We start from the raw sequence: 15,863 nt of genomic DNA, 5'->3' as shown, positions 1-15,863 counted from the left end.
GACAGAACCTAGTGGTGCCATGTAAACAGAGAAGAGAAGTGGTCCAAGAACTGAGCCCTGAGGCACCCCAGTAGATAGAGGTTACAGTCTGAAAGGATGTGTTAATGATGTGCCTGAGTGCAGGTACAACTGTGGGAGAAATGGCTTGAAGGAGATGAGATGGGATAGGATCAAGAGGACAACTAGTAGGATGATTTGAAAGGATGAGTTTGGAGACTTCTACCTCAGAGAGTAAAGAGAAGGATGTGAACAAGTGTATGTTTGCTGGTAAGATGTGCTTGACAGATTATGGTGTGGGAAATTGTCCACTGATTTTTATTAATGAAGAATGTGGTAAAGTTGTCAGCTGTTAGAGTTGATGAAGGAGTGGGAGGAGGAAGACAAAGGTCGGAGGAAAATGTTTTAAAGAGCATGCAAGAGTTAGATGAATTGTCAGTTTTGTTATGATAGTGTTTCCTTTTAGCAGGGGAGACATTAGCAGAGAAGCAAGAGCGGAGTGACTGATAGACAGGATTTTAATCAAATATAAATTTTCCAGAGTTGCCCTGTGAATGAATTAGGCTAAATATATTCACTCAAGTGAAACTTTTACAGACCTCAAGAGGCCACTAGAGGCTGGTTCTAATCTGGTGGACTTTACTCCATCATCAAGCTTTGTGTGAAGACAACGAATGAATAGACTCAGGCACTTGATGATTACGTTATGGAAGTTAGGTAATAAAGAATTAGTTAATCAGTAAATTTTGTTTTCTGCCTAAATCCATCTGTGATTGCATTGCACATGGCACTGTATATAAGAGAGAGTGAAGAAGAGCTTGCAGGGCTGGAGATAACATCTGGTCAGCTTACGGTGAGTGAAACTCTATCTCTTTAATAAATTATTTCCAGCTTTGTTTTAAAGTACATGCACACGGTGTATTACCTGTTAAACCATAAAAAGCTTGAATGAAGGTGAACAACAAGGAAAACTAAAATAATGTCTTTCAAATTTGCATATAGGCCTACAGTATGTAATATTTGGTTGTGCAGATTTCTCTGAAATACACATTTTGTACGTTATTTGCAAAAATAATTTTCATTAATATCAAGTCAGTTGTATGAATAAACACATGGCAGCATTATCTGGTGATATTTAAAAAAGAAAGTGCTAAATTTATTTACAAATAGCAGGATAAGGCAGAAATTCATTTTAATACAAAACTAAATAAAAAAGCATATGGGGGTTATACAAAATACTTTCCTTATATATACAAACCTAATTATGTTTTCATATCTGCAAATAGATCTACTAAAGCCACATTTGCATGTTTATGGCACTTTTTTCTGCAGACATGAGGGTGTGCATCATTGGAGCGGGGGTCATTGGCCTCTCCACCGCTCAGAGCATCTACCAGCACTTCCACAGCAGGATCAGTCCCCTCACTATAGAGGTGTATGCTGATGTCTTCACTCCACTCACCACCAGCGACGGGGCAGCTGGACTCTGGCAGCCCTATCTCTACGACAAGGGCAACGTGCAAGAAACGTGAGCTTTGTGTCAAAGTGTCTGAATCTAAAAGTGTCAGCGAATCAGTTGAAGCACATTCTTATGTTTCTCAGTTATCCTGAAGAACCCAAGATGCTGTATAATTTATAGCAGCAAGTAAAATGCTTATTTCCTTTTCTCAGTAAATGGAACAAAGAGACATTTGACTATCTTCTAAGTTGCCTCAGCTCTCCAGATTCAGTGAAAATGGGAATCTTCCTCCAGTCGGGCTACAATCTATGCACTGAAACTGCACCAGTGAGAACACTGTCATTTCTTCATAAAAATGCTTTATACATAGTTGACATTGCATTTCATTGAACAATGCAATATTTTTAGGTATATTTTGTAGCTGTCTCTCTGCTCTCTTCAAACAGGACCCCTCATTTAAAGATGCCGTGTTGGGTTTTCGCCAGCTGACTAAACGTGAGCTAGACATGTTCCCTGGATACAGGTACTTATTGACTTTATTTATTTTGATTATTATTTTAAACTGATATCACTGTTTTTGAAGTCAAAGTCCTTTACAAGACATGTAATAATATTCAGTTTAACTGGACATACCTATGTATTATATTATATATTTCAGCTTCATCTCAATTTCCACTTTCCCTAGTTTTGGGTGGTTCAACACCGCTCTCATGATTGAAGGAAAGACATACCTGCCCTGGCTTATGGACTGGTGAGAGATCTTCTCAGTTTAAAAAACTAGGATGAATATGGAGTTAGAAATGTGTCTTTATTGCATGCGAGAAAATAAAAGATCTGAGAGAAAAAACAAAGTTTGAGAGAAAAAGTTATCACACTGATAGCAAAAAAACATTTCATGAGGGAAAAAAGAATATTTGAGAGAAAAAGTTTTCATGCCAATAGCAAAAAATAATAATATTTGAGACTAAAAAAAGTTTTGAGAGAAAGTATTTTGTCATAGAACATAAAAAAATATACATTTGAAATTTTTAAAATTATTTATGAGAAAAAAAATCTCTCTCAAAATACTTTGAAAAAAAACTCAAATATATATTTTTTGCTATCAGTGTGAAAATATTTTCTAAAAAAAAAAAAAAGTGTTTTTCTCGAAACGCTTTTCTTTGCTCTTGATGCAATTTCTTGCTCTCCTGTCAGGATTTTGCTTTCACTGTGATAATTGTGTCATGGGCGGGGCCATGTTCCTATTGGCCAGTCGGGTGAGCATCGTCTTGTCTTGGGAGTCGAACTGAATCATTACATCATTGTTCGGTTCACCTGCATAGAGGCCGCCTCTGCCTTATGGATAGTTAAGTTGAGCACGGACATATGACACTCCAATGTTTGGGTAAGATGATGACACACAGCTGGCTGAGCAAGTTCAGTATCACTGAAGATTAAACATTAAAAAATAGCACTCATATTCATGAATGAATGTCTATTATATTGTTTGCTTGCTAATCGCTAGTAAAGCTAACCAGCCATCATGCTAGGTAAACTTGCAAACTCACCTGGTTTATACTATGTTTAAATCAAATGCCAAATTAATGTTTTGATTTAGATAGTTTCACACCTTATTTAGCGAGTAGTGAGCTAGTTTCTACCTTTGCACTTGCTAGCCTCAAAGCACCTGAAGAGTAACTGCTTGTTCATACAACCTCCCGTACAACTTTCAACTAACGTTAGTATGCATGGAAGGTGGCAACCCTACAACTAGCTAACGTTAGACAGTGATTTATAAACCGTTTGAAAGATTTAAAAGAAAAAATAATTACCATGACAGTACAGGCACAAACATATTTGTGGGTTGCTAATGTAAGAGTTAGTTCTAGACCTGCAATTTAGACCTCGGCTAGATGGTAAAAAATATTTAGAATAAGCCCGTGTAGCTGAGTTTGTGAGCTATACATGCAGTGTAGCTATGTAGTGCAACAACCATACAAAGATTATTTTAAACAAAACTAGGTGGGACACTTTCAAACGGTATATCAATCACTGCTCACTCACTACTCACTAAATAAGGCGTGAAACTATCTAAATCAAAACATTAATTTGGCATTTGATTTAAACATAGTATAAACCAGGTGAGTTTGCAAGTTTACCTAGCATGATGGCTGGTTAGCTTTACTAGCGATTAGCAAGCAAATAATATAATAGACATTCATTCATGAATATGAGTGCTATTTTTTAATGTTTAATCTTCAGTGATACTAAACTTGCTCAGCCAGCTGTGTGTCATCATCTTACCCAAACATTGGAGTGTCATATGTCCGTGCTCAACTTAACTAGCCATAAGGCAGAGGCGGCATCTATGCAGGTGAACCGAACAATGATGTAATGATTCAGTTCGACTCCCAAGACAAGACGATGCTCACCCGACTGGCCAATAGGAACGTGGCCCCGCCCATGACACAATTCTCACAGTGAAAGCAAAATCCTGACACGAGAGCAAGAAATTGCATCGAGCAAAGAAAAGCGTTTCGAGAGAAACACTTTTTTTTTTTGAGAAAATATTTTCACACTGATAGCAAAAAAATATATATTTGAGTTTTTTTCAAAGTATTTTGAGAGAGATTTTTTTTCTCAGAAATAATGTAAAAAATTTCAAATGTATATTTTTTTATGTTCTATCAGAAAATACTTTCTCTCAAAACTTTTTTTTAGTCTCAAATATTTTTTTTTTTTTGCTATTGGCATGAAAACCTTTTCTCTCGAATATTCTTTTTTCTCTCATGAAATGTTTTTTTGCTATCAGTGTGATAACTTTTTCTCTCAAACTTTTTTTTTCTCTCAGATCTTTTATTTTCTCGCATGTAATAAAGAACCAAAACTCACTCCATAGATGAAGCTGTATGCATAAATGTAAAGATATACATCTATGTGCATGTATATATAGATGGTCACCATAATTTTATATGTATATAATATATAACAATGACATTTCTGTCATTTTCTGTTGTTCTCTATACAGGTTAAAACAAAGAAATGTTAATTTTCATCAAAGAAAGATTGGTTCATTTAAAGAGGTTTGCACGTTTGTTGCACTTTGTTTCACAACAAAAAACATTCTATATTAGTGGCCCAAGTGTAGCAATGCTAATTTAAAATTTTGAGCTGTGTGAACGTCATCTATCCTGTTGTGAAGTGATTGTGGTCACACTTTGTAATGACCTAAAAATGTGCTACAGTTGGCAGATAGTGGTGCTGATGTTATCATCAACTGCTCCGGTGTCCGATCAGGAGACCTCCAGCCTGATCCTGAGCTCCAGCCAGCCAGAGGACAGATCATTAAAGTGAGGTTTAGTGGATAGAAATCAGTCAGGTTTTGAGTTTTAGACAGTCTCTGATTCTGTGCTGTATGTCAACAGGTAGATGCTCCCTGGATAAAACATTGGATCACCACACATAATATCTCGTCTAAAGGTGATTCAGCATACATCATACCCGGGTGAGTTTATTTTTCATCACAGTCAATGTATGTTGGAAAAAAAAAGAGAAGACTTTTAGAGATAAAGTAAAACATGCTGTGTTGGTTGCCATTTTAAGCTGTCATAATTATAATATGGAAAATGTAGTCTTGTCCCAGGACAGATGCACATGACCTCAGTTTGTTTCTGCAGGAGTCGTTTAGTCACTGTGGGTGGAGTTTTCCAAGTAGGAAACTGGAATCTGCAGAACAGTTCTGTTGACCACAAAAACATCTGGGAAGCGGCCTGCAAGCTTGAGCCCAGTCTACAGGTAGGGGCTCACATGTTGTCAAAATCTGTTATTTAAGGTGTGTTTTCCATATTCCTACAGATTTGCTCAGTTTTCTTTCTCTCTAGCATGCACGGATAGTAGAGGACTGGACTGGTCTCAGACCGGCTCGCAGCAAAGTTAGACTGGAGAGAGAGACCATACGATCTGGACCGACCTCGTTTGAGGTGAGCTCATAGTAAAGAGAGCAGTATTTCTTCTTCTTAACCTTGCCTATTCACACACCATGATGTTTTCTTTCTCCTCAGGTCATTCATAACTATGGTCATGGTGGTTTTGGACTGACCATCCATCGTGGATGTGCTGAGGAAACTGCTCGTCTCTTTGGACAGATCCTGGAGCAGAAACGCCCGCTAGCTCTCTCTAAATCACGTCTCTAATAGATATATGACTCTGGACAATGTTAGACATAATTTTTTATCAGACATCAGCAATAGTCTCCTTAATTCCATAGCAGCTGACATACTGATTCCAAAAGGAACTCCATGAGTTTAAGAATGTATCCTTAAATACTGAGATGTAAATGTACATCTATTATTATTATACTTTAGTAGAGTTTTTAAATAAAAGATAACATAACACAATCATAAGAGAGATGAATTGTCAGCATGTTATTTAGCCAATGTACGATCATTAATGCTTGCATGATTTATTTATGCTTTGATCTAATGTTTTTAGTTCACTGTAGCTTTATTATTATCATGCACATGTTCATCACTGTAGTGGCAAGGGATCCTGCTCTTTGACTTTTTTAACAATAGACTTTTCAGGTATCTTCTAATTCATATAATGCACCTATGAAATAGTTTTCCAGTATACATTGCATATATGAAGGCAGTATATAAAAATAGTATATGAAACATTATATTTAATATGTGAACATATCTGCACAACCTGTGATTCAACTGAACCTATTAATCAATTTAAACGCGCTTGAGCAGTTTAAAAAAGATAAATACAGGTACATAAACAATGTATAAACAGTATTATAAATCATAAATACATTTGCAATTTTACAAATACCTAAACATTACACCAAGGCCTTAAAAAATACAATCAGATATGTACCTCTACAACTGAAGGATAATAATTATTCTGTATAATGTATTACTTATTTTTTAATAATAATAAATATGGTTTATTCAGCTATCAAGTAATAAAGTAATAAAATGAATCAAATATTTGTTAGTTTGTTTGTTTTTTCTGACCCAAAAGCACATGTTTCTACTGTAAAATAATATTTTAATGAATATGTTAAATAATAAAGTACATTTTACATACATTTGCCCATACAAAGCCCTTGCATTTGCATCCAGCTGCACAGTGTCTCCCTTGATTAGTGTATTATTGAAATGCTGCAAGCATTAGGTGCCTGATAATATTTTTTGCCACTGTTTCAGTAGCATTTTGATTTCCTTTACAGACACAGGGAACATTATTTTTTTTATATTCAACAAAACAGTCAATAAATAAGCTAGAAGCAGATGTTGATACAATCAACACACAAGCCAGGTGCAAAGAAATAATAAACAATTGACGCAGTAATATAAACAAATCTTTCTCTTGAACAAATTAAAAAGATGAATCAAAACACCGACCACTACAGCCAAATTGGGGATAGCATACTACCACTTTTACTATTTTTACATAGTTATTTTATTTGGAACAACAGAAAATATTAGGTATAAAAATATATTAGTCTTTGGATTAACACGTTTAATAAATATGTCTTACGTACAGAATAGGAAGACTTCTGGTTTCTGCAACTTTTTAACAATTTATTTATTTATTTGTCTAATAAAATTGCTTTAGTCTCTATTAAAATAATTCATAATTTCTACCAAGTAAATTCTAAACTTGCTAAATATGAAAAAAATTTAAATAAATAATAATAATTATATTTCCCCCAAATGAAGAAAAAGTTATTTATTTGTTTTCGGACTGTGCTTATTAAAAATAATTTTCAGACTTCCCTGCTTTTGTTTAAAAACATCTTTATTCAAACTTCTGTATAATCCCCATCCCCCCATTTATTTTTTATTTAGTTATTTAGTTTTGGTTACTCTCTGATATACGACCCTTCTCACTTCAAATTTATTATTAATTTGTTGCTATTTCTGTACAAACTTTACTTTCATAAATGTGATCTTTCAAAGAAAGCTTTTTGATATATAACATAATTCAGCATATACTGTAATGAAATGTAAAAGAAGAAAAATGATATCTAAGCTACTTTACTTGAACACTGTGAACCTGTAGCTAAGAGCTCCAGCTGATATTCTGAATCTAAAGGTTACATATTTTCATGTTACACGCTCCCAAGGCAGAGCTCACCAAACCTGTTTGGGGAGCAACGAAATGCAAAACTTCTTCCGTAATCAATGGAATGAAAAGTATATTGTGACCGCCCATTTAAGAGTACCATACTACTTTTACTCTTTCTAACATGTAAAAATAGCAAGACTAAAACTCAGAACGCAGCCCATATTATGGATTTTCTGAAGGCTTATAATGATATGTAATCTGAGACCCACCAAAACATTACTGAAGACTGAAGATTTTCATATAAGAGAGAGGAGAAGAACCTGTTTAGGACAACGTTGATTTTTCTTTGGAGGTAACAAGACAAAAGAGTTTGGAATTATACATGATAAGTATATATTCTATACATTTATACCACAATCTTGTCTGTAGACATTGTACATTTAATCTATTCATTGTGTCCATATAGGGCATTAATATTTGCAGTTGGATTTACAGTTTTTTTTCAAGGAACTGTAGAGACAATACAGTATGTCATTATTAAAATACAAAAGTATTCACTCTATTATTCACTCTATCATTGAAGGAAAGACATACCTGCCCTGGCTTATGGACTGGTGAGAGATTCCTGTGATCTAATCAGTAACCAAAATGAGAATGGAAATGAAATTGATTTTAACAGTGGAGTTTAAGAATCCACAGTGAAATCTAATATTCTAAATGTAATTCAAGTGTGGACATTCTTACATTTAAGAAAATAAATACAGTATGTAATTATTAAAATACAAAAGTATTCACTCTTTTATGGAACTTTTTTTCTGCAGACATGAGGGTGTGCATCATTGGAGCAGGGGTCATCGGCCTCTCCACCGCTCAGAGCATCTACCAGCACTTCCACAGCAGGATCAGCCCCCTCACCATAGAGGTGTATGCTGATGTCTTCACTCCACTCACCACCAGCGACGGGGCAGCTGGACTCTGGCAGCCCTATCTCTACGACAAGGGCAACGTGCAAGAAACGTGAGCTTTCAATTGTGTTCCATGGCATAAAATAGCAACTAATTCAGTTGAAGCACATTCTTATGTGTTTTTATTCTTCTTCAGTAAATGGAACAAAGAGACTGGGTTTTTCCCACAGAATTGGGTTACTTTTAAACTGTTGCTGTGAGTTAATTTTCTCCTGTGGATTAAATGTTAGAAATATATTTTACATTTTAATGAAATGCTTTTACTGAAAACCTGAACACATTTTTTCATTATACGTATGGTAAAGTACGCTAGATGTTTTGTGAAGAACACTAGTAGCTGTGTTTATAATCAATGTGCATAACAGTGATTGTAAAACATAAATTTTAGGTTAGGAAATGACATTTTGAGTTTTTATATATGGAATAGATGGTCATCACACTACTTGGGCTGCTTTTGACTGGCATGGGTTAGTTTTGTCACGCAGACCTGGCAACCCTGACTGTATGGAACAGAGCAGATGCTTTCAGTGTAGAACTGCAGCATACGTTTTCAGTCCGAACTAAATGATCTTATACTCTATAAAAAAGCTAAACGAAGCAAGCTTCAACGAGAGCAGCCAGCTGGTGCAGTGTAGCAGTGTACACGTGTTTGCATGGCTTTTTCTGTAGATCCCACCGTCTCACACAACACAATTACATACAATCACATACGATGTCTGCATGTTATTGGTCAAACGATCATGACCTTCATTAAGTATGAAAACAGGAAACCAAAGCCAAAACCTGGCTATTTAAGGCAATATAGAAATCCTGGCCAGGACGTGTCCGCACGTTTGGTCACCCTATCTAAACAAAAGAAGTGGTCAGAATCAAAAGACCTGAACGTCCACTTTAAACTGCTGAGGCTTCTTTCTGGCATTGGTTAAAACCAGCATAAAATTAGAGCAAGAATAACTGACCCAAGAGAGAATAATGAAAATGACTCAGTCTCTGCTCCCCTCCAACAGGACCCTTCATTTAAAGACATTGTGTTGGGTTTTCGCCAGCTGACTAAACGTGAGCTAGACATGTTCCCAGGATACAGGTACTTACCAGTTAGCTACATCTCATCACAAATCATTTCTATAATTGGATGATGCTAACTTGTTTTGTTGTTCTACCCTTTGGTGGTTGTATAATTATAATTTTTTTGAATAAAATTAGACAAATTTAAATTTATTTGATCATACATTGGATTTGTTTATGTCATTTTTCTTTTTTCTTTTTCTTTTCAGTTTTGGGTGGTTTCACACTGCTCTCATGATTGAAGGAAAGACATACCTGCCCTGGCTTATGGACTGGTGAGAGATTCCTGTGATCTAATCAAAATTATGATGGGAACAAAACAGAATATAACAGTGGAGTTCAAGAATCCACAGTGAAATCTAATATTCTAAACGTAATTCAAGTGTGGACATTTTTACATTTAAGAAAATAAATATTTAGACTTAAAATGTATGTGTGCATCCAAGTGGATGTGTGCAACATAAATGTTTATACTTTTTTATAAGTTTTACTGTATACATGCTTCAGAATAACCATTATTGATTTATATAGCTATGTGAAAATTGTTGTAAATGTGTTGCTTGTTTACAGTATGACTCCTTTCTTACAAATGATTAACACTAGTTTTGACACCTTGGCCACATTTTTGTTTTCTACAGGTTAGGAGAAAGAAAGGTCCAGTTTTATCAGAGGAAGATTGGTTCATTTAACGAGGTTTAAGGAATTTCATTTTCATTTAAAATTATGGGTTTTTATTATTTATTTATTTTTATAAAAATGTTTTTAAAATGTACACTAATGTTCAAAAGTTTAAGGTCAGAAAAATTTTTTAAAGATCAAATGTGACCGATAGGACATTTACAGCACTAAGTGACAAAAGACTTATATTTAAAATACTGTTCTTTAGAACTTATCAAGAACTATAGGAAAATTGATTTCCACGGATATATACATATATATATAAACCCTGTCCCAAACTTTTGAATGGTAGTGTAGATGTTAACTTTATTGTTAGAAAATGTAACACCTGGTTAACTGAAAACAGCTTTACCATAATATAGGTGAATGCACTAATAAATTAAATTAAAGTTGATATTCTGCTGGCCTTATCTATAAAAGTGATTTTAATAATAACCTCCAAAATGTGCTTCAGCTGGCAGATAGTGGTGCTGATGTTATCATCAACTGCTCCGGTGTCCGATCAGGAGACCTCCAGCCTGATCCTGAGCTCCAGCCAGCCAGAGGACAGATCATTAAGGTGAGTTTTAATCGAGAAAAGTCAATCAGACTTAGAACGTTTACATAGAGCTTTATGCTTTATATTTCAACAGGTAGATGCTCCCTGGTTAAAGCACTTTATCCTCACCCATGATCCCTCTAAAGGACTGTATAACTCACCGAGCGTCACTCCTGGGTAAGTCTCTTTATGATGACACTGTACTGCATATAAACAGAGGTAACTGAAAAATAGATTAAATAAATATAGTCTAAATATTAGATAAAACAACTCAAACTGAAACTACAACCCCAATTCGAGAAAATTTGGGACGTTTTGTAAAATGCAGTAAAACCAAGAAACTGTGGTTTGTTAACTGTATTTAACCTTTTACAATTAAAATACTTCCAATGTTTCATTGACCAACTTAAATGTATTTTGTAAATATAAGCAATTTTTTATTTTGATGGCTACAACAATATGTGAATTTGTATCAGGTGAGGGGATCTTATTTTGGGATAAGAAGAGCATATCTTTGTCAGCAAAGCTGGATTTGTGGCTCACCACTTTGTGCCAAATTTCATGAGAGAATTGTTAGGTAAATCAAAAATCTCATTTCTCATTGCAAAATTGCAAATAATTTAGGTCTTTTACCTTTGAGCCCTCAGCCCTGAAGCTCTGAGCCCTGAAACTGCTGCTTTGTGAAATAGCCACATAGCCTTGGGAGTACTGTGGAAAACTGTTGTCACTTAACACAGTCTACACCTGAATTAAGGAATGGACCTTAACTCTCTGTTAAACAAGAAAAAATGTATGCAACAATTCTAGGCAGAGACTCCCTATGCGATTTCTGGGCCCAAGCTCATCTTAGATGGCCCAAAAGACAGTGAAAATGAGTGCTTTCATCAAATGAGTCCACATTTCAGCTTGTATTTAGGGAAAACAGACATCAAATTGTCAGTCCCAAAGATGAAAGGAACCAAACAGACATTTCAATCAATGACTGATGTAGTACTTTTGCAAGTGCCTGTGATTCATCTGAATTAGTAGATTTGCATCCAATTCTTATGTCTCTTATAAGTTTTAGTGCTGTCAATTTTATTTCAGGACTTGTTTCAGCAATTAATCTGACTACTTGCATACTTGATCCATTTCCCACTAATCTCCTGAAGAAATGTTTGCCAGTTATTGTTCCCCATATTACATTACACCCATTGTTAACACGTCACTTGATTCTGGGGTTGTCCCTTCTGCTGTTAAGACAGCAGCAATTAAACCTGTCCTTAAAAAACTGGGGAGTGAAAATCCGAGGCATTATGCCCATTCAAACCCGAGTGGGCCCCCTCAGATTTTTGAGCCAAGTGGCCAAAAAGACAAAATTAGCCTAATAATATATTTTTTATATATATCTGCCACAATCATAAAGGTGTGATGTGCGGCACATCACTTGCTGCTAAATTCAAATCGGCGTTCGCTGACTGGCACAGAGCCAGAGACGTTTTTACAGCACTGTGCATTATAACCAATCACGCATGATTCTGTTGAGCTTATTAATATAATTGCCAATCAGATGCATTCAGATGAGTCATCACCAGATTTCTGTTCACAACGCACGTCGCTGACTGAATTCTGCTCTCTTGCAAATTAATTCTCTCATTAGAAACAACGAACTGCATACTGTATGTGTTTAGCTTACGATGTAAGATATGCATTTCACAGTGTAAACAGCTTCAGTGATTATAATTGGAGTTTTTGGATTGTGTTGAGTCAATGATAATGTTCTTTGATAATGTAAATACCCCACCCCATTTCAATTATTTTGATAATAAATAATAAATAATAATAATATTTAATAAATAATATTTGCATGATGCCCCTGAGTGATATCGACAAGATGTCAAACTATGGGCCTATATCAAATTTGCCATTTATATTTAAAGTTCTTGAGCATGTGGTAGTTAGTCAACTACAAATTCATCTCTCTACAAACAGATTACTAGAACCCTTTCAATCTGGGTTCAGATCTGGACATAGTACGGAGACTGCTCTATTGAGGGTGGTAAATTATGTTCTTGTGGTTTGCTGACTTTGGGGCTTGTGGGGCATTAGTGCTGCATTTGATACTATATCTCGCACTATACTATTGGATAGACTACATAGGTGGATTGAGCTTTCTGGTATATCTCTTAAGTGGTTTCAATCATTCTCTCAGAACAAACTCAATTTGTCTATTCTGGGGCAAATAAACCTCAGACTGTCCCATTCTGACAGGGCGTCCCTCAAGGATCAGTGTTGGGTCCTGTTCTTTTTTTGTATTTATGTGCCGCCTCTTTGACAGATTATTCGGAAGTATGGTATGGTCTGTGCAGATGATACTCAGATTTATATTTGTACTCAAACTGATGTTACACTCGCACTTGAAACTTTAACTGATTATTTATTGGAATTAAAGACCTGGATGGGACAACTTTCTTAAATCGAACTGTTGTAAAATTTAGATTTTATTAACTGGCACTCCAGCTTCTGTTAATAAATGTAATATACAGTTAAACAGACAGTGACAGACGACAGCCTGATCTCCCCTGCTGAGCAGGTTTAATACTCAATTTAAACTTTTTATCATCTGCAGAAAATTGCATGCATAAGACCCTTTCTCTCTATTCCTGATGCTGAAATGCTCATTCACGCTTTCAGCTTTCACATATTAATTTTAATGTTTTTACTTTAACTTGAAAAGCAGTACATGGGCTCACACCAGAAGATGTGACAGTTCAGTGTTAAACATGTTTCTAAAAACAAAACTTTTCTTGGAGTTTGATTTATTTGTTTATATTTACAAAATAAAATTAAGTTGGAGATTTTTCCTTTGTACTATAGTCAATTAAATAAGGGTTTAAGAGAATGAACAAATACAATTTTCTTATTTTATAGCATTTCACAAAACAACCCAACTTTACTGGAATTGGGGTTAGAACTTAAATATTGCACTGGCAACTGAAACTCAAATCAAAATAAATGGAAATAGCAAATGGAAATAACAAAGGCACATAACAAAACTGCTAAAACCTAAACTATTTTTCTAATTTAAACTGAAAATATATAAAAAAGCTAATTCAAAATACTAATAAATAAATCGAGAGTTTATAAATTATACTAAAATTAAACACAAGCATTGTTGCTCATTTTTAACTTGTGTCTATAATGAAGTTCACATTGCAGTCTTGTCTTAGATTCTAAGGTTCTCAGTTTGTTTCTGCAGGAGTCGTTTTGTCACTGTGGCTGGAGTTTACCAAGAAGGAAACTGGAATCTGCAGAACAGTTCTGTTGACCATAAAGAGATCTGGGAAGCGGCCTGCAAGCTTGAGCCCAGTCTAAAGGTAGTTTCAACTGTTTTAACCTTGCTAAATTAGTGTTTGTTTGAGTGGCATGAGTGGATTGGATGTTGTATTTTTTTTCTCTAGCATGCACGGATAGTAGAGGACTGGACTGGTCTCAGACCCACTCGCAGCAAAGTTAGACTGGAGAGAGAGACCATACGATCTGGACCGACCTCGTTTGAGGTGAGCTCATAGAATGACTCTTACACTTAAGATCTGATGCCATCTTTCATTGAAGGAAGATCACTATGAATAATGAAGATAATGCATGATTAATACAGAGCTCCTAAATGGACATGCTACTGCAAAAAATATGTGAGAAAAAAATTATATTGCAATATCATTACTGCAATTGGATATTCCATATCCAATAATCCAATAATTCAAGAAAATGATATAAAATGGGTTCTAAAGCTGTATTGTTTGTTTTATTTAACTATATTATATATTTTTCAAGAGAATTTGCAAGTGAAGACAAAAGCATTGACAGTTTTTTCACTTTTATAGCTTTAATTTATTTTCAGCTTTATTTTTATTTCAGTTCATTTCTTTAAGCTTGTTAAGTTTAAAACCAATGATTGATTGCATTAGAATCCCAAGAAAAATTATATTCCCTTACAAAACATTTGTATTTGGTCACAAAAATGGTAATGGAAATAATGAGACGGGAGGGGAAATGTATTTTAATGTTTTTGCTTTTCGGGGGAACACTGTACTCCTACAAATGAATGCAAAATATTTGCATGAGAACATAAAATGATTGCATGTAAATGCGAAAGATTACTAAGCAAAAAAAGAATGACACTGGGTCTACAACGGATGTGAGGGGCACAAATTGACCAAAGACTATAAAACCCATTATAATCACTGAATCTGTCTACACTGGATGTGATTCACCTATTTAAGATGAGCTGACAAAGAATAGATGATTTGCATTGGTTGCTTTATCATATCCAGTGTAGACCGCTTTTAGCTTGATACAGCATGAGTGACAATGGTCACGTCCGCTGTCAACGTGGTCTAAGGTTTTGTAAATGAACATTAAAGTTTTGCAAGTAAAATCTTTTTTTTCTTTACATTTTTCCTTCCAACTCATTTTTCCTCCAATCACGATGTCCCCTTAGGGCTCCACAGATTCATGATTCTCTGTTCACACACCATGCTGTTCTCTTTCTCCTCAGGTCATTCATAACTATGGTCATGGTGGTTTTGGAATGACCATCCATCGTGGATGTGCTGAGGAAGCTGCTCGTCTCTTTGGACAGATCCTGGAGCAGAAAGGATTGCTAGCATTCTCTAAATCACATCTCTCATAGATCTGTGATTCTGGATAAGGTTATCTATATAATATAGCATTGAGGGGATGAGCTTAATAAACAAAGTTTGTTGCTAAATGTTTGGTTTTGATGCAAACCAACTTTTTAATAAAAGCGTTTGGAGCCTGATGTGCTAGAAAATAGACAATAATCAAATAAATGTGACCTACACACCTGCTCTGATGAAAGCCACTTGCTATTGTTTTATTGTCATTGTAAGACCCTTTGATATGTCTGATTATAAGGAATCAACTGGAGTTTAATTATTTTATATAACAAACAGATAGGATGATTTAATCTGGTAGCTCTGACATGTGCCTAAAATGTATTTATCGAATAAATAAAATGTAATAAAGGTCATTAATAAAAGGTACAGGATGATACACACTCTCGGTGTACTCAGACAAAAACACAAAATGTCTCTCTCAAGTC

The 15,863-nt window shown here is 35.1% G+C and overlaps 2 protein-coding genes across 2 annotated transcripts; both read left to right on the top strand.

Annotated features, from left to right (window-relative positions):
• The first annotated feature begins 475 nt into the window (after window positions 1-475).
• LOC113049019 (D-amino-acid oxidase-like) lies at window positions 476-6,431 on the top strand. The gene is made up of 11 exons (XM_026211029.1): window positions 476-850; window positions 1,330-1,525; window positions 1,669-1,783; window positions 1,903-1,979; window positions 2,142-2,207; window positions 4,464-4,518; window positions 4,681-4,785; window positions 4,861-4,940; window positions 5,113-5,230; window positions 5,317-5,415; window positions 5,497-6,431. The coding sequence occupies exons 2-11, from the start codon at window positions 1,332-1,334 to the stop codon at window positions 5,626-5,628; spliced, it is 1,041 nt and encodes a 346-aa protein (XP_026066814.1). The 5' UTR covers window positions 476-850; window positions 1,330-1,331; the 3' UTR covers window positions 5,629-6,431.
• Window positions 6,432-7,737: 1,306 nt separating this feature from the next.
• Window positions 7,738-15,818, top strand: LOC113049020 (D-amino-acid oxidase-like). Its single transcript, XM_026211030.1, has 12 exons — window positions 7,738-7,865; window positions 8,097-8,127; window positions 8,335-8,530; window positions 8,615-8,654; window positions 9,447-9,562; window positions 9,753-9,818; window positions 10,182-10,236; window positions 10,676-10,780; window positions 10,854-10,936; window positions 13,998-14,115; window positions 14,200-14,298; window positions 15,297-15,818. The coding sequence occupies exons 3-12, from the start codon at window positions 8,337-8,339 to the stop codon at window positions 15,429-15,431; spliced, it is 1,011 nt and encodes a 336-aa protein (XP_026066815.1). The 5' UTR covers window positions 7,738-7,865; window positions 8,097-8,127; window positions 8,335-8,336; the 3' UTR covers window positions 15,432-15,818.
• The last annotated feature ends 45 nt before the right edge of the window (window positions 15,819-15,863 follow it).

This window comes from Carassius auratus, chromosome 30 (genome assembly GCF_003368295.1).
Source record: "Carassius auratus strain Wakin chromosome 30, ASM336829v1, whole genome shotgun sequence".
NCBI lineage: Eukaryota > Metazoa > Chordata > Actinopteri > Cypriniformes > Cyprinidae > Carassius > Carassius auratus.
The sequence above is the reverse complement of the archived record's forward strand: the minus strand, read 5'-3'. Positions and strand labels throughout refer to the sequence as shown.

Coding starts and splice junctions, on each gene's coding strand:
- LOC113049019 (XM_026211029.1), top strand. CDS start 1,332: ATGAGGGTGTGCATCATTGGAGCGGGGGTCATTGGCCTCTCCACCGCT. Junction 5,231..5,316: donor AGCTTGAGCCCAGTCTACAG/GTAGGGGCTCAC, acceptor CTTTCTCTCTAG/CATGCACGGATAGTAGAGGA. Junction 5,416..5,496: donor CTGGACCGACCTCGTTTGAG/GTGAGCTCATAG, acceptor CTTTCTCCTCAG/GTCATTCATAACTATGGTCA.
- LOC113049020 (XM_026211030.1), top strand. CDS start 8,337: ATGAGGGTGTGCATCATTGGAGCAGGGGTCATCGGCCTCTCCACCGCT. Junction 8,655..9,446: donor GGTTTTTCCCACAGAATTGG/GTTACTTTTAAA, acceptor GACCCAAGAGAG/AATAATGAAAATGACTCAGT. Junction 10,781..10,853: donor CCAGAGGACAGATCATTAAG/GTGAGTTTTAAT, acceptor ATATTTCAACAG/GTAGATGCTCCCTGGTTAAA.